General features: G+C 45.6%; 1 protein-coding gene across 2 annotated transcripts in view; it reads left to right on the forward strand.

Moving 5' to 3' along the window:
* Window positions 1-25,384, forward strand: part of LOC138960781 (mediator of RNA polymerase II transcription subunit 14-like) — a 170,852-nt gene that overhangs the window by 70,273 nt on the left and 75,195 nt on the right. For both annotated transcript variants that reach the window (XM_070332427.1, XM_070332428.1), the window contains exons 21-31: window positions 8,984-9,176; window positions 11,692-11,735; window positions 12,097-12,225; window positions 12,547-12,623; window positions 12,990-13,092; window positions 14,810-14,858; window positions 15,085-15,222; window positions 15,608-15,699; window positions 16,262-16,411; window positions 16,965-17,039; window positions 17,247-17,323. In XM_070332427.1, the coding sequence (XP_070188528.1) occupies window positions 8,984-9,176; window positions 11,692-11,735; window positions 12,097-12,225; window positions 12,547-12,623; window positions 12,990-13,092; window positions 14,810-14,858; window positions 15,085-15,222; window positions 15,608-15,699; window positions 16,262-16,411; window positions 16,965-17,039; window positions 17,247-17,323 (1,127 nt within the window). The remainder of the gene's footprint in view (window positions 1-8,983; window positions 9,177-11,691; window positions 11,736-12,096; window positions 12,226-12,546; window positions 12,624-12,989; window positions 13,093-14,809; window positions 14,859-15,084; window positions 15,223-15,607; window positions 15,700-16,261; window positions 16,412-16,964; window positions 17,040-17,246; window positions 17,324-25,384) is intronic.

The following is a 25,384-nucleotide window of genomic DNA, read 5'->3' on the forward strand; positions in this document are numbered from 1 at the left end:
CAAGGAACTGCTCGTCACATATGACAATCCCTCTGACTACAACCTCCGCTCACGCGCTGACAGTCGCAAACTGGAAACTCTCGAGCGAAGCTTGCCTTCTTTTGGAGATCGCTCGTTTGCTTCTGCGGCTGCCATTGTCTGGAATTCTCTCCCTTCCTCCGTTCGCCATTCTGCTTCTAAGGACTCTTTCCGCAGTTCCCTTAAAACGCACCTTTTTCGCGAATCCTTGTAAATTGTCCTTGCCATCTTTATAGAGGTGAAGTTAGATTCGTTGTTTGAATGTGTCTTTTTTGTATAGTTGCTTCAGCTTTGATTGAGCCATAGGGTTGTGTATGAAATTTGCATTTAGTCTTTCTTTTTCTTGCTGAGTGTATGTACAGTCTAGAGAGGAGACGGACATGGTGTGAGCTTGTCCAGGGGGGTATATGAACATCTCAGTGGCAGGGGGATGGAAGCACTTGCTAATGAGTGGGAGTGTGTATGCGCGTCGTGTGCACGAGGATGTATGCACGCGAGTGATATTTGTAAATGTGTATTATGATATCATCTTTGTATTTATATTATTGGTGTGAGTTTAGAGGGAGCGGTCAGCGACCATAAACTCTATTTAAACGAGACAGATATGCAGCAAAAGGAGGGGGGGGGGGGGAGGAGGTGTCAGTAGAGGTAATGCAGGAGGAAGTGATAGCAGAGTCCCGTGGGAACGAATGCGGGGAATGGAAGAGGGTTGGAGGGCAGGGGGAGGTGATGAGTGAAGGAGAGCAGTCTGGAATGAAACAATGGTAACAGATAAGGGAGTCCGAGAGAGAGCGAGAGAGAGCGAGGACCGAAGTCATTAGTAGCAGCGCAGCGGCCAGCAAGCAAGTTCAGCGATTTTCAGTTCTGCAAAACTATGGAGTTCAATTTTACTTCTTGGGCAAAAAATCTGCCCCAACCTGTAATTGAGGTTCTGGAAAAAGAGGAGTTCACAAGCCTCAGTGCCTTGAAATATGCAGGAGAAAAGGACCTGGAAAGCCTTAAGTTAAAACGAGGCCACATAGTGGAATTAAAAGCGGCAGTGGCAGACCTGCAACAGAAGTACGGGGGAGGGCCGTTGCGTGCTGCCGACCAAGTGGCACCGCTCCAGGGTCTTCTTGGCAACATGGCCATACAGTCTGCTTCACCAGGTGAGACTTATTTACGAATTGTTGACTTCGTACCGGCTTCTATGGCGGTGGAGGAAGAGGTGACACTCGGGGGAGGTGTCACGCTCAAGCTGGCCAACAAACCAAAGTTGGAGAAAGTATCCCCCTGCCACTGGATCGTGGCAAATGCTAAAATAATGGCAAAACTCATGAACACCGTGGACTTCGACCACGAAGCTTACCTCTGTTATACAGAGATGGTGGGCGAGCTCGGCGCAAGATTCTCCTGGCAGTCGGTGCTCCTTTACGATGACGAGTACAGGAAGCGCCAGTCTACCAGCGGGTTTGCTTGGGGAACCCCCAACCCCCACCTGTCCACAGTGATTCTCTGTGAGCGTGCCCAACAAGTTCCTGGCAACAAAAGCGGCAAGGCCACGACGGGAAGCGGCGGTATTCGACGACCTGTGGGACCCAGTGGGAAGGAGGTGTGCCTGCAGTACACAAACAAAGGCACATGCCTCTACGGGTCCCGCTGCAGGTGGAAAGGAGCACCCCGGCAAAGACCACCAGGCGACAGCAAACACCAGTGCCTAGGATACAGCGCAGCGAACTGACAACACGACGGTAGGCCCCACCTATTCCAGCCCGTTCCCTCAATTAGATCCTCATGACTGTGCGTTTTTGGGAAATCATGCATCTATTAGTGCAAAATCTCAAATGTGGCACTCAGTGCTAGAGGGCGATTGTGACAGAGAATTTTTGTTAGACGGTATACAGCACGGTTTTCGGGTAACAGAAAAACATAAAACATGTGTGTTAGCAGCAGAACAAAGCAATCATAAATCAGCGTACGATCATCGCGACGTGGTAGAACAAGAACTGTTAGATCAAATAGCAAAAGGAAATTATATAGTGGCAAGTAAGAAGCCAACGGTCGTAAGCGCACTAGCCGCGATCCCCAAAGAAGATGGTAGCGTTAGGCTAATTCATGATGCCAGCAAACCAACAGGTAGGGCAATGAACGATTACTCCATCCCTGAGTCAGTGAAGTTTCAAACAGTCTCTGATGCGTGCGCCTTAGCGAAGACAGATTATTGGTGTGCTAAAGTCGACTTGCAGTCCGCATATCGCTCAGTGTGCATCAGTCCGGATGATTATTGTGTAACGGGACTCAAGTGGCATTTCAAAGGTAAAAACAGACCGACTTATTTGTTTGACAGTCGACTTCCATTTGGTAGCAATGTAGGACCGTCACATTTTCATAGACTTTCACAGTCAATTCGCAGGTGCATGGCCAGGAGAGGCATGCCTGGTGTGTTAGCATACATAGATGATTTTCTTTTAGTAGCAGCAACAAAAGAGGAGTGCAACGACATGTTATTTTCTTTGATTAGATTATTGAGGGAACTAGGCTTCAACATTAGCTGGAAGAAGGTGGTGGGGCCCACCCAACGTATCACATTTCTTGGAGTCGACATCGACACGCGGAACAACACTCTGTCACTTGGAAGTGACAAACTGCAGCAACTGCGGCGGCGACTACTGCAATTTCGAGGAAAGAAGCGCGCGACAAAAACTCAGCTTCAAAGCATCGCGGGTTCTCTTAATTGGGCCTGTCAAGCTGTCAGAGGAGGAAAATTCTTTCTGCGGCGGATACTGGACACAATAAAACCCCTTCAGCAGCAGCGGCACAAAGCAAAGCTTTCTAGCGAATTCCAGAAAGATGTGCAATGGTGGCTTTCTTTTATGCATGTATTTAATGGAACAGTGTATTATTTCCACAATGCAAAACAGCATGTCCATGTGGACGCATGTAATATTGCAGCAGGTGCCTTTTGGCAAGGCGACTGGCAGTACACCTATTTTAAAAAAGACATGCCGGCAGCGAACAATTTACACATAAACTTTAAAGAAGTATGTGCTGTGTTACAAGCTGTGACACGATGGGCACCGATGTGGTGCGGACAAGAAGTGATTGTGCATACTGATAGCACTGTGACAAAATCAATTATCAATAAAGGCAGATCTACTAATAAGTATGTCAACAGCTTACTTCGGAAAATGGCATGGGAATGTGCTAAAGTAAACTGTAGCATTGCGGCGGTGCATGTGGCCGGTTGTGTAAACATTATGGCTGACACTATTTCACGTCTTCACGAGCCTAGGCGGCGCGAAGAGTTAGTGCGGCTGTTGACTTTCTGGCACCGGGGGAGACCCCCCAACGTGAACCTGTGTGATCATATGTCTGACCAAGCCCTTGTGTTCCTTCTTTCCAGATGAAGGATGCGAATAATGTTTATGTAAACATTGTAAACAAGACATTGTGTTTTTGGGCGGCGTGTTTGGTGTTTTTTCTTTGTGGAGTTTCTCAAAAAAAAAAATCGAACTTGTTCCAGGACAACGGGAATCTTGATCCCGATAAGCAGCTTACACGAGATCGCGTGGTGATTTTTGGAGACGGACAGTGTGTCAATAACTTTTCAATGGAGTAAGACAATTCAGCGTAAAGAACTTGACGCTCCGTGGAAACTAAAGCTTCCTGCAATTCCTTCACATCCTTTATGCCCAGTGTCCGCAGTGACTGATATGTTTCATGTTTTGGGACCGATGGGCCCCAAGGCGCAGGTTTTTTCCGATCAAAGGATCTGATTTCAATAAGAAACTGCGTGTAACTGCTGCTGTTGCTGGAGGGGATTTTCTCTAGTCACAGTTTCTGGCGGGGCGGCGCCGCGGGGGCGTTGAGTTGTGGCGTGCCGGGTGAAATCGTCAAGGTGATGGGGGACTGGAAAAGCACTGCTTACTTAGGTTACTTAGATCAGCTGCCGCCCAAGGTGATTGACTCGTATAGATTGCATATAGTCCGCAAAACACCTTCAACTATTACAACATAACAATCCTAACTAAATATTACCACTTCTTGAATTGGGCGGAATAACGAGTGTTACTTCCTGTTTGGGATTTATCTCTGTACAATGTTATCTTTCATGGTCATTGTCAGATGGTATTTTTCTCTGAAGTAAACTGCCCTCGTTACTTGGCCCAAATCAAATAAACCTTTTGGCTACGTATGTTGGTACGGAAGCGTGAGTGTGTGTGTGTGTGTGCGTGCGTGCGTGTGGGTGTGTGTGTGTGTCTGCCCGCGCGCGTGTGACGGTGTCTGTATGCGTGTGTGTATTAGCCAGTGACAGTTGCCTAGTGTTCTACAATTGCAGCTAGGGGGGGGGGGGGGGGGGAGCATTAGTGAGTAGTTTAAGTGTGAGTTTAGAGGGAGCGGTCAGCGACCATAAACTCTATTTAAACGAGACAGATATGCAGCAAAAGGAGGGGGGGAGGAGGAGGTGTCAGTAGAGGTAATGCAGGAGGAAGTGATAGCAGAGTCCCGTGGGAACGAATGCGGGGAATGGAAGAGGGTTGGAGGGCAGGGGGAGGTGATGAGTGAAGGAGAGCAGTCTGGAATGAAACAATGGTAACAGATAAGGGAGTCCGAGAGAGAGCGAGGACCGAAGTCATTAGTAGCAGCGCAGCGGCCAGCAAGCAAGTTCAGCGATTTTCAGTTGATATTATTGAAATTGTTATATCTCGATGTACAGCGCTAAGAGCATAGTTAAATTTGTGAAGCGGCGCTATATAAGCTATCTTTATTATTATTATTATTACACGTGCACTCAAGTTATCAGTGACTGTCATCACGCCATTGCGGCTGTGATCTTTGTACCAAGAACCGGACTGCTCTGTTATCGATTTTGTTGTGGTGAAAATTTGACGATGGTCTGTCCGTACATTGGAGGTATGACCTGCTGTTGGGACCGAAAATGAGTGTCCGCGTCCACGTTTTGCAGGTGTCCGTTTAAGGGGGGGCAAATATAGAAGAAAAACACTCCGTGCCGAGCAAATGTGTCCGTACATGTCAGGTGTCCGCTCACGCCGGGGGCCGTACATTGCAGGGACTGCTGTATTATAAGGAAAAGGAAATTAACAGTGAACTGTTTATCTCCTTTCTTGTGATATAACCCCTCCAACTTGCTTCCAAATAAGGATTTCACGTAGACGCCCCAATGCTCGCGATGTCTTAAGTGTCATATCTCAAAAAGTATTAAACATACATGTATATAATTTTGGGTGCTTCTTAGTTTTGCTCATACCTTCCATTTAGTATAAGTTTTGTTTTGGTAATTTAATTTTTTTTTAAATCAGTGGGACTACCTAGTAGGAGGGAGGGTCTTAACGATGTGAGTCGGGTAAGTATATTAATCAAATCAAAATTTATTATTAAAATTTTCTATTAAATTACATATCTTATCCCGACTCACATATAGCAGATTGCTAATGTAGGTGGTGGGATACTCACTCAATGAGCTGAAAAGAACTTGCCCTGCGGCTACCAGCGCAGGTAGAAATTTATGAATACGTCTAGTTCCAGCGACGTTTCTCAAGAAATTGATGAAACGTCTGAATTCCAGAAAGCTGTTCGTAGAACATCGTCGAGTCCTCCTGATCTGAGGACTGCTAGCGACGATGCCCATGTTCTAGATTCGTGCACTCTTGCAGATGCTAGAGGAAAGGCTGACCCCCCCCCCCCCCCCTTTTTGTTTGCCACCACTCATAGGCCTGCCTAATGATGGTAGAGATCCACCTTTTGATAGGGTCAATTCAAATATATATCCTTGTCCCGTTTCGTGTTCCAGGATATAATGAGTAACTTTGCTGACTTTAGCCGTTGTGTACGAGACAGGTAGTGGTCTAAGGCCCTGAGTGGACCTTTGACAAAGTCTGAATCGCCTGGCTAAAAATCCGGCTGAGCGGTTGTACTCTGATGACCGGTGAGTGTTAGTCTGGCTTTGGTTTTGAGCCAGAAAGTCTGGTCTAAACCTGAGTGCAGACCTGTTTACTCTTACGGAATGGGCGGAAGTTTTACGGATTTAAGATCGTCTTTCCGCTTGTCCGCGCACTGCTTGAAATCTTCCGCAATTTGGCGCGATTTCGAGAAAAAAATATTTGTGATGTTTTCGGTAAAAAGTTGCAATAGTTTTCTCAGTATTAAGACGTCTTTCGTCAATTTCCGGTTAGAACGGTGTCTTCTTCCGGGACTTTGGTTACACGTGTTGCCTGTTGGTGTCCTTTTGCAAAATGCCTCCAAAAAGAAAGGAACAACACCGACACCGACACGAAACTGACGATGAAGAGCGCGATAGTGCGTGTGGGGCAGAGAAGAAGAGAATCTATTATCAGAAGTGGAAAGAAGATTACTCAAAGAAGTATCCGGACTTGACGGTTTCCAGGAAATTTGGACCAAGCCATTCTTACTGCACGCTGTGTGACAGTCATTTCTCGATCACTTTTTTCTTTCTATTTGCTTTCTCCGAAAACTACATCTCAAATATACAATGACGCTATCATGTAATGTAGAATTAAGTTGATCATTTCTTTGCACACAGCAAATTATGAAAAAAAGAGTGTGTTTTATTGCTTTAGAGCGAGTTTGTGGCTTCAAAAAAAATCTTCCGCATGAAGTGGAAAATCTTCCTCATTTTCCTCATTTTCCTTCAAATCTTCCTCATGGGTCAATGTCAGGGTAAACAGGTCTGTGAGTGGAATTGAACCGTATGCTTCGTGGGTTACGTCCCTGCTATTTACTGTGGTTTCCTTTGCGGGCGCTGTGTATGTTTTGCCCGCAGTACATAACCGGCTGGTTAAATTACGGATCGGAATTCGCTGCACTCGGTGTTCCCAAGCGGTCACCCATCCTAGTACTAACCGAGCTCAAAGTTGCTTAACTTCTGTGGTCGGGCGCGAACCAATGCTTTAGGACATGGTAAGAGACGCCTGTGAAGTGGTCTGTGTCGGGTGGGTGTAGCGATGGGGATACCCTGAGTTATCCAGTTCAGTTCCAACCACTGACTTGTCATGTGTTGAAACCAGCTCTGAATTCGAATTGGAATAGACTTGATTCAGTCTTGAATGGGTGAATCCCCGAGAGGCTTTAGCGCTAGCTTGAAAGGTCTCTTGTGTACTCTCCCTAGAGCGTAGCCCTGGATTCCATTTGACCAGAATGGATGCAAGAGTCCTAGTGGGTGCTTGCTGTAGTGTCAACATGGAACGAATAGTGCCTGAAGATTGTCCACTCGTTTATGAGGGGGACGAACGCTCCAGGTGACCGTAAGAAAATCATGCCAAGGTATGTGAATCCTTGGGATGGCGTGAGCTCCGATTTTGAACTGTTGATCGAGAACGCCAGAGAATGGACTTCTTGAAGAACAATCCGTGTCTGTTGAGTGCATAAAGAATGATTGTGGTTAAAAATAAGCCAGTCTTCGAGGGAACCTCGAAGTTGAATGCCCTGTTGGCGCATAATGTTTGATTACCATGGTGAAGAACCATGGTGCCAGTGACAGTCCAGAAGTTAGCGCTCGAAATTGATAGATCTTGGTGTCCCAACAGAAGCGCAGCCGCTTCCTGTCTGCGGGATACATAATAAAGTGGAAGTAAGCTTCCGTCAGAACTATCGAGGTCACCCAGTCTCCTGGGCGTATGGCATCCCTGACCGAGGCTAGAGCCTCCCTCTTGACCTGATCGCTCTCGAAAAGTTTGTTAAGATGTGATAGGTCCAGTACCTGAGGCTTTGGGGACAGTAACATCGCCCATAAAAAGACCAGAAAAAAGTGGTCAGACTCCTCTGCTCTGCGTTGCTTGGCTAACGCAGACAGGAGAGTAACTACATCATCCGCTGACGCCCCGTTACTGAGAGCGAACGGGTCGAGAGAGTCAGTCGGTGCTCTTGTAAGAGCGCGAATAATGGTGTAGGAGATAGAAGTCAGCTCTAGAGAGGCGCGACCTATCTCCTCAATGTTAGCAAGAGTGACGTCTGAGTACGTGATACCAGAGTCCTTGGTGGGAAAGGCTCTGGGTAGAGCATAAGTGTTCCTGAAGTTCCTTGAACCTTTGGGAAAGCTCACCTTCCTCTGAATGGTAGCTGTGAATACACGGCCTGTTCCGATTCGGTTAGCCAAGAGTAGGCTGCTGCTGGTGCATGGCCTGCTTCGAGTGCTTGCCCAAGCTTGGCCGGAAGTGTGACGCAGTTCTGCTTTTCTGCATTAGAGTGCGTGTCTAACGAAGGCAAAGACTCATTGTACTCATGGGTTGTGACAGGAAACACCTATGAATGAACATAGCTGTGACCTTGAACGTCGTTACCCGTCGAGTATGTTTGACCTAGGTTGACAGAAAACCTGTTGGTCTGAAGCTGGCTTCGAAACTTCTTGCCTTGGCAGCGGAAGTTGAAAGGGCAAAGAGACACCTGTAGTCTCTGGTTCATTGCAAACACTCTAGCCTATACTTTATGGATACTTTTGTACTGTGGCTTACTTAAAGGCAACACCATCAGTACTCCGCTCTCTTCATTCAAGCAAAAAGGTAGAGGCACAGGTAGAGTGCAATGAGACTAGTTTCACTACTCTCGTTTCTATTGAAGGCAAGGGTCGCCTTCTTTATAGCTTGCTTCGTTCTCAGAACGCTCAGAGCTCTCTTATTTAGAGATATGACTGTCTCCCTGGGTTCACTTAAGACAGAGAGGTTCTACACTTCTTTCACTTTGTTCAGGGGCAAGACAGAGGCAGTGAGGTTCACGTTCTTTCCGGTCGTCCAGAAGACGTAACCCACGAAGCATACGGTTCAATTCCACTCAGGTTTAGACCAGACTTTCTGGCTTAAAACCAAAGCCAGACTAACACTCACCGGTCATCAGAGTACAACCGCTCAGCCGGATTTTTAGCCTTGGCACTTAAACTGAAGTTAATGCTATATGTGAGTCAGGTAAGTATATTAATCAAATCAAAATTTATTATTAAAATTTTTGATTTCAGGTTGTAGCAGTGTTGGAGGAGAAGCGAGGCCACGTGATCCAGCAATATTACCTACTCACCACAACGCCCTGCACCCACGAGGGCATCGAAGACGACATTGTTGATTCTGGCATCAAGTCCTTCGTCAAGGCCGGCCAGATGATTCCCATTGACATTTTCTCTCAGACTCATGGACCTTTCTGCAAACTTTTTGGTAATTATTGCAGTTGTTTTTACATTTAGTCAAGTTTTGACTAAATGTTTTAACATAGAGGGGGAATCGAGACGAGGGTCGTGGTGTATGTGTGTGTGTGTGTGTGTGTGTGCGTGTGTGTGTGTGTGTAGAGCGATTCAGACTAAACTACTGGACCGATCTTTCTGAAATTTGACATGAGAGTTCCTGGGAATGATATCCCCGGACGTTTTTTTCTTTTTTGCGATAAATGTCTTTGATGACGTCATATCCGGCTTTTTGTAAAAGTTCAGGCGGCACTGTCACACCCTCATTTTTCAATGTTGGTCAAGCAATCTTCGACGAAGGCTGGACTTCGGTATTGCATTTCAGTTTGGTGGCTTAAAAATTAATTGATGACTTTGGTCATTAAAAATCTGAAAATTGTAAAAAAAAACTTTTTTTTTTTATGAAACGATCCAAATTTACGTTTATCTTATTCTTCATCATTTTCTGTTTCCAAAAACATATAAATATGTTAATTTGGATTAAAAACAAGCTCTGAAAATTGAAAAAATTAAAAATTATGATCAAAATTAAATTTCCAAAATCGTTTCAAAAACAATTTCATCTTATTCCTTGTCGGTTCCTGATTCCAAAAACATATACATATGATATGGTTGGATTAAAAACACGCTCAGAAAGTTAAAACGAAGAGAGGTACAGTAAAGCGTGCTATGAAGCACAGCGCAACCGCTGCCGCGCCAAACAGGCTCGTCACTTTCAGTGCCTTTTGCACTAGCGGCGGACTACGTTCAGTTTCATTCTGTGAGTTCCACAGCTTGACTAAATGTAGTAATTTCACCTTACGCGACTTGTTTTAAGCTGTTGTAGTTTAGATATTGAATCAGTCAGTAAACCAAAATGCCAGTGACGATAGTACTTTGTGTCCAGATAAATCTATCAGTCAAGCACCTCTTTTTGTTCATTTTTTCTTTTGTAATGAAGAGCGACAGATTCAAATCAAAGGTGAAAGTGAAAATGAAAGGATGCAGCAGCTCATTTGATGCAAAACAAAGTGGCAAAATCCCTTGATTCTTCTCTTTGCAGTATACAAGGTTTGCATTGTCTGATCGAAAGGACTTATAGTCTTCTCTTGATAGTTTAACATACTGACAGACGGTGTCACTAAAAGTCGAAAAGACGCGAAAAGACACGAAAAGACAGCAAATAGATACGAAAAGACGCACAAATACACGAAAACACACCTTTGACCCTTTCACCATTGACACTCACACAGTGCATTCACACCTTCTTGTAACAATCACCTCCTCACTTTTCTTTTCTTTATTTGGTGTTTAACGTCGTTTTCAACCATTCAAGGTTATATCGCGACGGGGAAAGGGGGTAGATGGGATAGAGCCACTTGTCAATTGTTTCTTGTTCACAAAAGCACCAATCAAAAATTTGCTCCAGGGGCTTGCAACGGAATTCGCTATCTCTTAAATGAGGCTTTGATCTGAGCGCATCAAACATTCCCACACGAACGTGTTATCAGCGGCTACCCCGGGTAACTCATAAAAGTTACGCAACTGACCACACGCCAGCTGAGCTGGTATTCTATCCATCCGATCCGACAAAGGAATTAACATCTACTTGACAAAACGCCGATTCCCCCTACATACCCAGTCAAGCTGGCAGCACATTACATTACGACCACCTGGGGCCCAAGCGATCCTTTTTTGGCGAGCTTTTCACAAATGGCCGCCCACTTCAAACAGATAAGGACTTCCTCGTATACACACACACGCACACACAAGCTCATACACACTTACACACACTTACACACACACACACACACACACACACACACACACACACACACACATACACACACACACACACACACACACACACACATGCGAGAGAGAGAGAGGAAGAGAGAGAGAGAGAGAGGAAGAGAGAGAGAGAGAGAGAGAGAGAGAGAGAGTGTGTGCATGTTTTGATGATTGTTTATATTAAATCACCAATCTCGACTAAAAACAGTTACATGTACCAGGACTTTTCGTGTCTTTTCGCGTCTTTTCGCGTCTTTTCGCGTCTTTTTGCGTCTTTTCGACTTTTAGTGACACCCCTGACAGATGTGGAGTATTGTTATTATCGTGCTGCAATTTTGACTTTTTTTTTTAGATTACGTATGACTTTTATGTTCACGATTTGCTGTCTTGGTTTCAATGGCTGAAATTTGGGAGGAAGGGGAGTAATCAAGTGAGACTGATTCTTATTGCCACTTTTTTGTTAGGCTGGGGAAAGTGTGTGCTTATTGGCTAATTTGTTGCTTATTCATCCATCAGATCATCAGTTTCATTCAGTGTTATCTTCAGTAATGAGAAAGTGTGCTTCTTTGATTTAATTATTTTTTCCTGTCATTGATGATTAGGTACCAGGTGATACCTGTGTTCTCCTTCGCTGGTTCCATTTGTGTCATGCAAACTGTGTGTATGATGTGAATGATATTGCTTGATGTGTTGATTATTGTGTGTTGTGTGCTGTACAGAAGGCCTGCCTGTGAAGATGGACAGTCTGACCAGAAAGAGAAAGGTAAGCTACTTCAGCCTGCATCGCGTTGTTAGGCAAGTTTGTCAGTAGCTGATTGAAAACCTGATAGCAATAATTAAACTATGAACCTTGTTTGTGACAATTCTTGTTGATTAAAAAAAATTCCAACAAGAAATTTTGAAACAAGATTATGATATTTGTTTGTTTTCTTAAGTATGAGTGCAGATCTATAAATGCTTTTCATGCACAGGGAGCTATCAGCTCCGACGATGTACCATTCACATTCTAAGCAAGTGTTTTTCATTAGACACAAAAAGTAGATTCCTATCTTGGTTGTATGTTTTAAAGCTGTGCATTTACAACTGAAGGGGATATGATGTGTATGATTTCTGTTTATTGACAGATTTTTCTGGGTGAGGGAGACCAGTCCGAAAGCAAGAAGTCGAAGGGATCACCTTACTTTGTGCAGGAATTGTCTTACCTGCTGGCACATGTGGAGGAAAAGATCCCCTTTGTTCACCTGGGGGCTGAGGTGAAGATTCACACAACTTTTTTTCAACAGGGATGGGAATAAGGGGTGGTGGGAGGAACTAGTCTTGCTGGATGGGCTTATTGTCTTGTCTGTAGCAGGTTTACCAGTGTCCTCATGTACACAGCAGAGTTGATTTGTGTATACACATCTCAAGGTCTCAAGTTATTAACTTCTGGATTTAAAAGACTTGGCTTAATCACTTTAAACTCAGATATGTTTGATATGATTATCAACAGTTGTCAGCTTTGATGGTGATGAAAGATGGCTTGCACAGTTACAGAGATGATTTGCTGTGTCAAGGTGCCTTTTGCTTACTTGCAGTTGCAGAGACAGGGACTGTCCCACACTAGTATCACAGCTGACAGCGAGGGAACCTGTTTGGCTCTGGGGGTCATGGAGTGAGTCAGATTTGGATTTTTCAACTTAATTCAATACAATGTGTGGACCTTGTCGGTTTTTAACATTTTAGAATGATCATCTTAGTATGCATGGTGAGACCCATGTTATTTCTGTTTCTATTTCTGCCTACTTGTCTGGTAGCTTACTCCCCTCTCTGTCTCACCTTGTGATTTGTATGCAGTCACAGCCATTGCTGCCACTATAGATCACTGCCTGTTTTGACATCATTAGATAGAAATGTTTCACTCAGATGTCATGTGTGCTCTCCACAACCACTATGATATCTGCACTTTTGGTTTCAACTGATGAACAGTTGGCTGATGCTGATGTAGTGAAAGGTGTTGTCCCATTGGTGTGTGTCTCAGCTTCCCCAGTGCAGACAAGGATCTGGTGCACAACCTGACTGGCCAGCTGCTGTCCTGCAAGTTCCGCGTGCAGAGCAGGGCCTCTCGCAACTGGATCACAGAGGTTAGTCTGCATGACAGACATACCTTTCAATTTATACCCCTCTTTTATAATGATAATACAGTGGACGCCGCTTAATAAAACCGCGGTTAATAGAGCCAGCCGCTTATAAAAGCCGATTTCAGACGGTCCGGATTTATCACTATATCTTATGTATTAGAAAAAGCCGGTTAATAAAACCAACCCGCCGCTTATTAAAGCCAGTTTTCTCAGAGAAATCACGTAGTTTGTGACTAAAACTCACATTATCTTGTTCTGATGTGGAAGACGACCAACAAACAAACACTCATAAAATCGTTCTTCTCTGCCGAGTAATGATTCGTGGCGGTGACAGTGAAATTATTGATGTACCGAAGTGATCAAAGTACACGTACATACATGTACATAATTAAAACAAAAGTTCAACATCCTTCGTGAAGTTTTGTTTAGATTCAAACAAGTGTAAATGACGAAAGAGAAGATTTTTTTTCTTTCGAAAATGACGTAATCCTGGACCGCCGGTTAATAAATCCGCCGCTTATTAAAGCCATTTTTTGTCGGTCCAGAAGTGGCTTTATTAAGCGGCGACCACTGTAATAATAATACGAGAATGTATAACGCGCACATATCTCACCACAAGGCGACAAGTTACAGGTCTGTGTGTTTGTGTCTGGATGCTGAAGGAAGAGAAGCAGTAGTGTTCTGACAATGTTTTATTAAGTATTTCGGTTGTCTTTTCTTTTACTCTTTTTACATTTAGTCAGGTTTTGACTAAATGTTTTAACATAGAGGGGGAATCGAAACGAGGGTCGTGGTGTATGTGTGTGTGTGCGTGCGTGCGTGTGTGTAGAGCGATTCAGACCAAAGTACTGGACCGATCTTTATGAAATTTTCCATGAGAGTTCCTGGGATTGATATCCCCGAACGTTTTTTTCATTTTTTTGATAAATGTCTTTGATGACGTCATATCCGGTTTTTCGTGAAAGTTGAGGCGGCACTGTCACGCTCTCATTTTTCAACCAAATTGGTTGAAATTTTCGTCAAGTAGTCTTCGACGAAGCCCGGACTTCGGTATTGCATTTCAGCTTGGTGGCTTAAAAATTAATTAATGACTTTGGTCATTAAAAATCTGAAAATTGTAAAAAAAAATAATTTTTTTATAAAACGATTCAAATTTACGATCATCTTATTCTCCATCATTTTCTGATTCCAAAAACATATAGATATGTTATATTTAGATTAAAAACAAGCTCTGAAAATTAAAAATATAAAAATTATTATCAAAATTAAATTGTCGAAATCAATTTAAAAACACTTTCATCTTATTCCTTGTCGGTTCCTGATTCCAAAAACATATAGATATGATATGTTTGGATTAAAAACACGCTCAGGAAGTTAAAACGAAGAGAGGTACAGAAAAGCGTGCTAACCTTCTCAGCGCAACTACTAAACCGCTCTTCTTGTCAATTTCACTGCCTTTGCCATGAGCGGTGGACTGACGATGCTACGAGCATACGGTCTTGCTGAAAAATTGCATTGCGTTCCGTTTCATTCTGTGAGTTCGACAGCTACTTGACTAAATGTTGTATTTTCGCCTTACGCGACTTGTTATTTTCTGATTATGTTTATTTAGTTGAAGTATTTGAAAGTAATTGTTTGTCAGTGATTAATTTCCTATTTATGTTTAACTCTTACTGTTTCACATATTGAGATGAATTGTATATATGTTGGTATGTTTCAGTTCCTCTTCTCAAAAGGTCCTCTTCCTACTACATACTTCAAAGAATCAGGTACATTGAACATTCTAATTATGTAAGCCTTCTTCCCACTGGTGTTTCTTTGTTTGTTTAAAGTGGAAAAACCCAAGGGAAAAGGAACAATCTTACAGAAGGAATGGTTTGTTTGTTTTTACCAAAGAAATGTTCATAATTAGAACAGGAACACAATTTCAGTTGAATAGCTTGCAACCAGTGAAATATTGTGGCACTGTCCTCATTCACAGTGTGTTTTATTCAGGTGCAACGGTGAGAGTGTGTCTGCCATTTGACCTGAGCGGTGACAACGTGCAGAAGACAGTGACTGATTTGCTGGACGAATGGCAGGCCATGGGGCAGCTGTATCAACTGGTCACTGACTTCGCTGACTCCTACAATGGTCAGTCCCTGTCTGTCTGTTTGTCTGCCTGCCTGTCTCTGCATGTCTCTTTGCTTGTGTTTACTGCTTCCTTGTTTGTGTTTGATGATTGGTTTCAATTCTTAAAGTATGTTCTAAGATGTGCATGCCCTCTATAGACTGCAGCCAAGTGCCAATGAATTCAGATTATACAAGCATGAGTGGCTACCCCTTGAGTTTGTTCATATGAAAATGTAAGGAAAGAGAAGACAGATATGTGTATATGTATGTGTGTCTGTGTGTGTTTGACTCAGCAAGCTTTGTCTTGAACCTTCAGTCTGTGTTGTGTTTTGTGTGCGGTATGATACACTCACGTATGATATCATAAGAATGCAAATGTTGGTGACTTGAATGACTATGTGTGCAGATGTGCGTCTGAACATGCCTGCCTTGGCCACCATCAAGTCCTACAACTACAGGAAACTCTCCATTGCCTATGGTCCCAACAGAGCGCATGTTGTGAGTCTTTGCGCACATTTCTCTCATCACTTCAAATTTCTCTTGATAACTTTTGAGTCGCTTCCTCGTGGATATTTGCTTCAAAGATTTGTGAGAAACTGGAAAAGAATATTTGAGTGATCTGAACACCCGAACAAGTACATTTGGCTGTCTTTGTTTTGAGGTTGTAAATATACAGTGCCCGGATTGAAAACAAATTAAGTGAGCAGTGTTTGTGGTTAGTAATTCCAAATTATTTCAAGTATTTTCTTTTTATAAGAATAAATTAACATTTTAAGAAAATGTGAGAATTTAGGAGCAGATGCTGTTGTGAGTATTTTTTCAATTTACACATATTATTTGTACAACTCTCATGAGCATACAGAATAGCAAACAGAATCCAAGGTTTCATGCACATGGGAAATGGGCATTGCTCTCCTAGCCTGGTCTGTTTGTGTTGTTGTTCCTTGTCTTGTTCTTCTTGTCCCTGTTCATGTTTCAAGAATATTGCCAGTGGCAAAGTTTTTGCTTTGTTTCATGAAAACCAACTGAGTCTCTGTGCTATATTTGATGGTTTTGCCAGATGACGGTGCAGTGGAAGACGGAGACGCGTCAGTTCCAGCTAGCAGTGGGGACGTGCCAGCCGTCCAGCACGGCCAACCCTCACCTGCCGGTCCTGGTGCAGCTACAGGAGGAACTCAACACCTCACGCTCCCTGGCACACCTTGTACAGGTAGGGATGCCACTAGGCAAAATACACATGGAAGTAGATGAGTTTGATAAGACTGTTAGAGTGTTATGGCATCATGTAACTTTCTTCTCTTGGGCAGTTGTCACTTTTTGTGTATAAGAACTTAACATGATCAGTCAAATGCCTTTGGCATGGAATTGGAAAAGGCTTGTAAGGATTCAGCCGTTACAATTACAAGTTTTCACTGTCTGAGCTTTGGCTGGTAAAAACTCCTTTCTGTTTGGAAGATTTTTTGTGTTTCTGGTTCAGAATATTTGTCAATAGAGTTGGAATGTTGCCAGTAAGTCAGTTTGCAGACTTGGACAGTTTCAGATTATTGCCCTTACAGGTAGGCATGCAGCAATTAGTCAAGACGCAAAGCAGGCTGAGTTGTTCTTTCAGTTCTGTCTTTACTTATATGATGATAAGAACAATTTTGGGCGCACATTCCACGGTATATGCAGGCAGAATCTGTAAGCACATATCTTTTTATCTGTATGGTTGATTTTAGGTATTGTTTTTCAGTCAAAGACTTTTTTTATTCTTTTTTTGTCAGACCCTGTATGACACTTGGTCCCCCATGACAGCCATCAGTAAACTGTCCACCACCTCCATGATGGGCACATCCACTGTGAGTATTATAAAGCTACTCTGTTACTTATTTTGTGCTGGTATGTGTGTGGGTTGAAAAGTGGGTGGGTAGTTTTGATTGAAGAGAACATGAAAGGAGAATGCATACTGTTATTAATGTTGTTGTTGAAGCCTGTTAACAAGATGACTGATGAGGTAGGGTTCAGTTAAATTTGTCATCTATCTAATGAGTATTTTGTGTTGACAGCACCCAAAGCAGCCGGTGCTGAACTACACTGTCATACCCCAGTCGTCCACACACGTCAGGCTCGTCTTTCGCAGCTGGTGGGTAATGACTTTGATGTGTGTGCAAACAGAACGTGAGAAAAGAATGAATTGCATACCACACTTTTTTTTTAGAGGGGTGGGAGGGGGGGTGTAATAGGTGGGGGAGTGTTGTTTTTTTTACAAAAATTGTTTAGAGGGGTGGGAGGGGGTAGGTAAGGGGCATGTGTGTGGGGGAGGGGGGTACTCATGTGTGAATACAGTATCATTGATGTACACACAGTAATAAACGCAGGACTCATATTCAAGCGTGAGATTATACGTAGGGTGTTCTGGAAGTCCTTAGACTCCAAGCTCCTGGCAATACCTCATGATATTTACAATGACGTATGCATACAGTAATCTTTCATCGGCGATGACACAAATTTTCATGTATCTCAAAGTTTCCCCTGCAAAGAAAACAGCTCTTAAAGAACACTACCCGTCCATGTTTATTTGCCTGTCATGGAGCTCATAAAAAGGGAGTTCACAACAATGATGTATAAACATCTCTGAAAGGTTTGTTTTGTTTCTCACACCTACTGTATATTGTGTGAATTTGGGGGAAGAACGCTCCTTCCAAAACGAGTACTTACAACTGGTACAATGAATTTAGATCGGGTAGACACGTCTTCAAAAATGACACCCACTCAGACCAACAGTTGAATGCTGTTACTGCAACATAGGTTGCTGCCGTTGAAAAGTTGAAGAGAGATGATGCACGAATCACACACACGGAGGTAAAAGACACATAGATAATTGAATCGGCACCCATCGAAGTGATCTGGCAAAAGCCTTTACGGGTACACAAGCGTTGCAGACAGTTGGTGCCCGGGCTCTTTCTGGTGTACAAAAGGGGGTATGTCTCGAAATGTGCATTCAAATGTTCTCCTCCCCCGAAAGCGGCGTATGGCTGCCTGAATGGTGGGGTAAAAACGGTCATACACGTAAAAACCCACTCGTGCAAATTTGTGAGTGAACGTGGGAGTTTCAGCCCATGAGCGAAGAAGAAGACAAATGTTCTCCAATTGTCACTGTAGAGAGTGTCAGAATTTTGTGAAGGTTGTCACATGCGATGGGGGCTTGGGTCTATCAATCTGACCCCGGGCAACACATCAATCAGCCGTTTTGATGTTCCTAAACGGCTCCACCCCTATCAACTATTGGTGATTTCGGAACACTGGCAAGAAGAAGGTGGTCATAATTATTTGAAAATAAGGACACATCGCCACAATTCTAAAAGGGGAGCAGCGTACGGTTACCTTAGAGCAGTACATGCATCATTGCCTGCCTGTGGTGTTTATAAAGTTTGGCGTCAAACATGGGTACTTGAGGGTTGATGCTACTTCATTGAAATGTCCCGTTTTACACAGCTTCGAAATCAATCAAATTTCTTACAAATGTGGATGTCTGCCTGATGTTTCTTTCACTATATTTTCCTGAATATACCCCGTTTAACGTTTTCCTGTTTTTACATTTAAAGAAATAGCTCTGAGGAAACCGTTACGAGAGCCTTGATGCTGCTGTCCGAGAGTAAACGAGTGTTATTTAGGGTATCGGCAAAAACACTCATGCCGACATGTTTGAAAGGTATTTCTACAGAATGTTAACGTGTGTCGCAGCTCAGGAAGGACCCTTCGAGAAAATGGTGTGGTCAAATTAACGGTGAGCTGTGCGCTAATATGAGATTCTAAGGACTTCCAGAACAGCCCTCGTATGGCTAGTCCCTTTACAGTCAGAGTAAAAGTGGAAGGGGGTTGGAGAATATTAGAATGGGGTAATGACAGGTACAGACAAGTAGGACTGAGAGTGGGAAAGGAGACTTGGGTCACTAAGGACTATCAAGTCTGAACAACACAATTTCAAAGCAAAAAATACACCAGTCCACTTTAACAGCTTACTTCTTCTGTACATGGCTTTCCTTTATTGAGAATTTTGAACAAAAATATCAGCTAAAGATCTGACAGTGGACTCCCAGTTTCAGTTCCGAATGAGTGTTTAAGTTTTCACATTAAATTACATATTCTTACTCCGAATCACATGATTAGCATTGACACACTTGGAGATGCCTAGGTCAGATAAAAGCTACCCGTCTAGGTATAAGGGAAGCAACCCCAACTAAAAAAGTGACAGCACCATGGTACTTGCCACACTAGGTTGCCTCCCCTTAGGGTGAGCGACGTCACCATTGGTGCCTGGTCCACGTGACCGATCAATCGACTTCTATCACTTGAGAGGACAGGTCGTGTTTTGCTTTGCTCTGGCTGTTTTTGTGTCTGCTGACACCCACCGGCCACGGCGCCCGTCTTCTTGCTGGCTTTGCAGCTGGTGAGATCTTTCCTTTATAGTCTTTGACTTGTTTTTGTCTTCTGCTGAGAATTTCTTACGTCCGTGGGACTTTGAAGTTCTCAGTGGCTGTTGGCTTCCTTTTGGTCGCCATTTTTGCTAGCACGTGGCGTTTGCTATGTTGACGCTTTTTCGTCCGTTCTCGGACGCTTAACGCTTTGTAGCGTGTGGTTTAGCTGCCTTTGGCGGCTACTAAGCTTGTGTTAGCTTGTTTGCTTGCTTGCTTCTGAAATGTTTGCGTCTGTATGGACTTGGTTAATTTCAGTAGCTGTGGCTTCCTCCTTGGTCGCCATTTTTCTTTAGCATGTTGTTGTTTGCTATGTTGACGTTTTCGTCCGTACTCGGACGCTTAACTCTTTTGTAGCTTGTTGTTTAGCTGCCTTTGGTAGCTACTTCGAGGGTGTTAGCTGCCCTCCTTGCTTGCTTCTGAAATGTTTGCGTCCGTTCGGACTTTGCTAGTTTCAGTCGTTTGTTTATTTTTCTCTCGGCGTTTACATGGCCGTCAATGAGAATTAGAGGGAGCTAAGGCCGAGGGTTAGGGCTTGGGCCCTGCTAAGCTCTAATCCTCAGCATCCTCTTCTTTTCGAAGAACTCTGTCGTTGTTGTTTTGGCACAGGATAAAATTTTTTACGTTTTTCTGTGCCGATTTCTGCTACGGACGATTTGCCGTCTGGCTCTCAGCCGTCCGTCTTTGCCTCTAAGGCTGTCGTTTTACGACTGTTTCGGCTCCAGAGTCTAGTGCTCTGGGGTCTACTCTTATCTTTTGTTCATTTCCAGAGATAGATTCCCTCGTTCGCGAGGCTTTGCCGCGGTTGGACATCGTCGCCAGCTGCCCCCCGCCGGGGGGTTAGGCGACGTTCTCTCCTTGGCGTCTTTTGATGCCTGTGCCTTCAGACTCCGGGTCTTCTCTTGACCAGGCTGCTGTCCGCCGTGACTTTTCTGGACTGTCCCGCGGGGACCTTCGTCTTCTCTTCCTGGCCGGCATTTGTTGCCTTCCGCTTGCGGTAGCGCAACAGTGCATGTCCCTCCGGGGATCCGGTCACAGCAAGGTTGGTGTCTGCAGCAGCCGTTTACGGCAGCTGCGCTTCCGGTTCCCGGAAGCAGAGGTTCACCGGCTAGTGATCAGACTACGTTCACGTCCGGCTCGAATCTCGTCTTACGTCAGCAGTCGTCCGCGACAGCTGCTTCCGGCTCACGCAGGAAGTAGGGGTTCACCGGGTAGTGATCAGCAACGTTCACGTGCGGCCCGAACCTCGCCTTACGTCAGCAGTCGTCCGCGATAGCTGCTTCCGGCTCACGCAGGAAGTAGGGGTTCACCGGGTAGTGATCAGCAACGTTCACGTGCGGCCCGAACCTCGACTTACGTCAGCAGTCGTCCGCGACAGCTGCTTCCGGCTTCAGCCGGAAGTAAAAGGTTCACCGGCTAGTGTTCAGACTACGTTCACGTCCGGTTCGAGCCTTGCCTTACGTCAGCAGTCGCTCGCGGCAGCTGCGCTTCCGGTTCCGGCCGGAAGTGTAGGTTCACCGGTCAGTGCACAGGCTGCTGTCACGTCCTGTTTGAGCCTTACCCTACGTCAGCAGTCGTCCGCGACAGCTGAGCTTCCGGTTCCGGCCGGAAGTGTAGGTTCACTGGTTAGTGCACAGGCTACTGTCACTTCTGGTTCGAGCCCTGCCCTACTTCAGCAGTCGTCCGCGACAGCGCCGCTTTCGGTTCCGGCCGGAAGTGTAGGTTCACTGGTGAGTGCACAGTCTGCTGTCACGTTCCGGTTTTGAGCCTTGCCCTACGGCAGCAGTCGTACGCGACAGCTGTGCTTCCGGTTCCGGCTGGAAGCGTAGGTTCACTGGTTAGTGCACAGGCTACTGTCACGTTCGGTTTGAGCCTTGTCTTACGTCGGCAGTCGTACGCAACCGCTGCGCTTCTGGCTCCGGCCGGAAGTGTGGGCTCACCAGTTAGTGGACCTGCTATGGTCCCATCCGGTTTGAGCCTCGATTTTTGTCAGCAGTCGTCCGCGACAGTTGCGCTTCCGGCGCTCGTCGGAAGTATAGGTCCTTCGGCAGCGGACATGTCGCTGTCCCGGCCGTTTCGGGCCTAGGGTTTACCTATTGGTTACCGGGCTTCAGCCATCAGTTTGTGCAGCACCAGCTCTGGCATGGTGCCTCTGTGGCTGCTGCACTCCTGGCTCCTCCCGGTGTTTCCGGTTCCATTCCCGTCACTTCCTCTTGGTCGTCGGTGACGTGGGACACGGTTTTGCCCTTTGGGCTTGCAGGCTTCCTGCCTCAGGCGGATTAGCAGCTACCACACACTTCGGCGGTGGGTTCTGCTGATCTCCTCACTCCCTGTGCCTTCGGTCTTCGACGCCTCTCATCCTCCTCTTAGTCAGGTGTGAGGTTGGGCCGTTGACTGGCAGAAAAGGGCCTCAGGCTCCGGCCTCCCCCGCTCAGCGTCCGTTTCGGGCTCTTATGGCCTTTTAGCCAGCCCCTTCACTTACCACATCGGACTCTCGTTCGGTTGATGGTATCAGACGCTCCCGGGGTTTTCGTCCCGCGTCAAGGTTGCTCTTGAAGCGGCGGATGAAGTCACTTCCAGATCTTGCCTGGAAGGGGTTTATTTGTCGAAATTGTGTCTGCAGATGCCTTTTCGATAAGGACTGGTTCCCAGTCGGCGAGAGAGAGGGAAGGCTACGTCCGTTTTAAGGTTTCTCCTTTGGTGGCCGTTTTTACTCTCTCCCAGCTTTACCAAACCCTTGTCTTCCGGCAGCGGCTGCCTCTAGTGCCGGTTTTCTTTACTGTCCTCACGGCCAGCTATGGAATTCGCACGGGTTTGGTTTGCCTCTCCTGCGCAGGCTTCTTCTTTCGGGCCGTTAGCGGCTCAGAGGAAGTTGCCTTTGCCCAAGACGTCCCGGAATTTGCTGTCGTCGTTTGCCCTTCCGCGTGCACCTTTGCTGGTCGCGCCGGAACTCCTTCGGTTGTACGAAGCCTTTGGGGAACAATTTCAGTCCCTAGCTCTCTGAGCGGACTCTCTTCCCCTGGAGGAAATGGGCAGACAGCTTTTGGAACTCGCTTCCTTTTCGGAGACACTCCTTTACGGAGCCCTTGGCGACCTTTACACTCAGTTAAGAGCAGGATGCAGGGGACGCTTTATCCACCTTTGCTAGGGTGAAGGTAGAACAGCGGAGGTTTTCCTCTCTGCACATTGTCCTTTCGGTCATGTACAGACGGGATTTGTTTCTCTCCCAGGCCTAGCTTGATGCGGAACAACGAGAAACTCCATTAGTTCTTCACCCTTGGTGGATGGGTCTCTCTTAGGCCTCCCGGCTTTGGAGGTCAGGAGGTAGGAGATAGAGACTCGTAGGGACCTTCAGGTCTCTTCCTTTGCTCTTCAAGCTTCGAAGCAGCAAAACAGGCTCTACTTAAGCAGACTCAGCCCTTTCAGGCTAAGTCCTCAGCTCAGGCTTTAACCGGAGAGGTTGTTCTTTCTCAGACGTTGTAGTCTGTGGTATTGGAACAACAGCTGGCCTTAGGGCATCCGGGTTTTTCAGCCTATGCTGGTGCAACAGCCATTCCTCCCGTTGGCGGTGGTGGCTGTTGTTGGCTTTTATGGACTCGGTCCTAGTGGGTCTTTCGCCGAGGTTGACTCTTGTCTTTCTCTAGCGATCGGACTTGTTCGAGTGTTTCGTCCAAGCTTAAGGTTTACTTGAGTTGGCCTCGGAAGTTACATTCAGATTTTCCTGAGTTTGCATTGGTTTTGGCAATGCATGGTGAGGAGTCATTCTTGTGGCATATCACTTTCTCAGCTTTATTGGCTAACCCTCTCCTTTCGGCAGAGGTCTAGTCAATGTTCCAGTTTTCTTGGTGCGGACTTTTAGTCCAGCATCTTTTATGGCCGGTCTACGGGCGCTATGGCTCTCAGCCTTAGCCCGTGTAATAGTCTCTTGCCTGGCGTGGGCGACTACGGTCTCCGTGCCTTTAGAATTTGTGTCTCCCTCTTCTCCCTCATCCTGACATGAGGCGAGTCGGGGCGACTTCCGGTGGTTTGGGTTGCCTGTTACGGCTCCCTTCTACCACTTGCAACTATTACGGACGCTTGCCTGTTGTTTTCCGTGTCTGACTCTCGGTTCTGAGGTAATCAGACGCGTTCGGCTTTTCAGCTAGACTCAGGAAATTTTCTGGGTTTGGTCTGCCGCGAATTTTTACTTCGGGCCCTTTTCACTGAGAACTCTTGTTCAGGGAGTCTTATGGCTGGTTGGCTTCACGGTTTTCCGTTTTTCCTTTCCAGTCTTGTTTTCTGGTTTAGGTTTTTGATTTGCATTCAATTGCCTACAAACAGACTGCTCTGCTAACACTGACTTTTGTCATTTTGTTTGGGTCACCGGTCACATCAAGCTTCGGCCACGGCGGTTTCCGCATTTCCGGTGTTTACGCACTATCATAGGTCGCTGCTTCCTCTTTACCCCTCTCTCTGCTTTCGCAGGGACTGGTAGAGGACGACCGGTGACCGTCTACTTTTGAGATTTTCTCCTTGAGTTGGACTCTGGTACCTGGTACTCAGGTGTCTCTCTCTTTCTCTTTTTCGGAGATTGGTCACTCTTCTGGAGCTGGCTGTTATCTCAAAGGCCTTTCGGGCCTTACTCCATCCCAAGGATTCATACTTGGGCATGGTTGCCTTACGGTCACCGTGAGGGTTGGTCCTTTTCAGGGCTGAGCGTCAACCTTACGCACGGATAATTTCCAGGCCATTAGCATTTCCTTCCAATAGAAAGGGGGGGGTCAGCTTGTCTTCCCCTCTACTCGGCTCGGGTTTATTCAAGGCTTGGGTCTTTTTCTGGACTGTTTTACGGTTCAGGAGATTGGAAGAAGTGCTGGGCACAGCTTACTGGCTCTCCGATTTTGTCTTTCGCATTTTTTGCCTGAGAGACATCGCGGCTGTCAATCAGGATGGTTCTCGGTCCTTTTTCTGTCATTTGGCAGTGGGCCAGTTCCTGGCAAGGGTTTTAGAGCGAGTTAGATGTTTCTTTCTCACCGGGCCCTTTCCTGACTTTTGGCAGTGGGCCAGTTTTTGGCACGGGATTTTCTTTCCCTCCGCCTTGTCGTAGCTATCTGCTATCTTTCCCCTCGGCTCGGCCCGAGCTCATTTTCCAGGGCCTGGGCCTCCTCCTGGGCCGTTTTACGGTCTAGGAGGTTGGATGATGTCCTGCGCACAGCTTACTGGCGCTCGGCTTTTGTCTTTATCAGTTTTCGTAGGGAGACATTGCTGCCGTCTGTCAGGATGGACCTCGGTCCATTACTGCCTTGGTGGCAGCTGGAGGATGTCTCTCCAGAACTTAAGAGTGAGTTTGAACTTTTTTGATCTTACCCACCACCTTGTTGGAGTTATCTGCTAATCATGTGATTCGGAGTAAGAATATGTAATTTAATCGAAAATTTTTAATTAAATTTTCATTTGATTAATATACTTACCCGAATCACATGGGTAATTCCCTCCCGCCTGCCCCGCTTTATAGTTTCTTAGTATTCTATAAGTCGATTGATCGGTCACGTGGACCAGGCACCAATGGTGACGTCGCTCACCCTAAGGGGAGGCAACCTAGTGTGGCAAGTACCATGGTGCTGTCACTTTTTTAGTTGGGGTTGCTTCCCTTATACCTAGACGGGTAGCTGTTATCAGACCTAGGCATCTCCAAGTGTGTCAATGCTAATCATGTGATTCGGGTAAGTATATTAATCAAATGAAAATTT

The sequence above is a fragment of the Littorina saxatilis genome, linkage group LG3, assembly GCF_037325665.1.
Source record: "Littorina saxatilis isolate snail1 linkage group LG3, US_GU_Lsax_2.0, whole genome shotgun sequence".
In the NCBI taxonomy this organism is placed as follows: Eukaryota; Metazoa; Mollusca; class Gastropoda; order Littorinimorpha; family Littorinidae; genus Littorina; species Littorina saxatilis.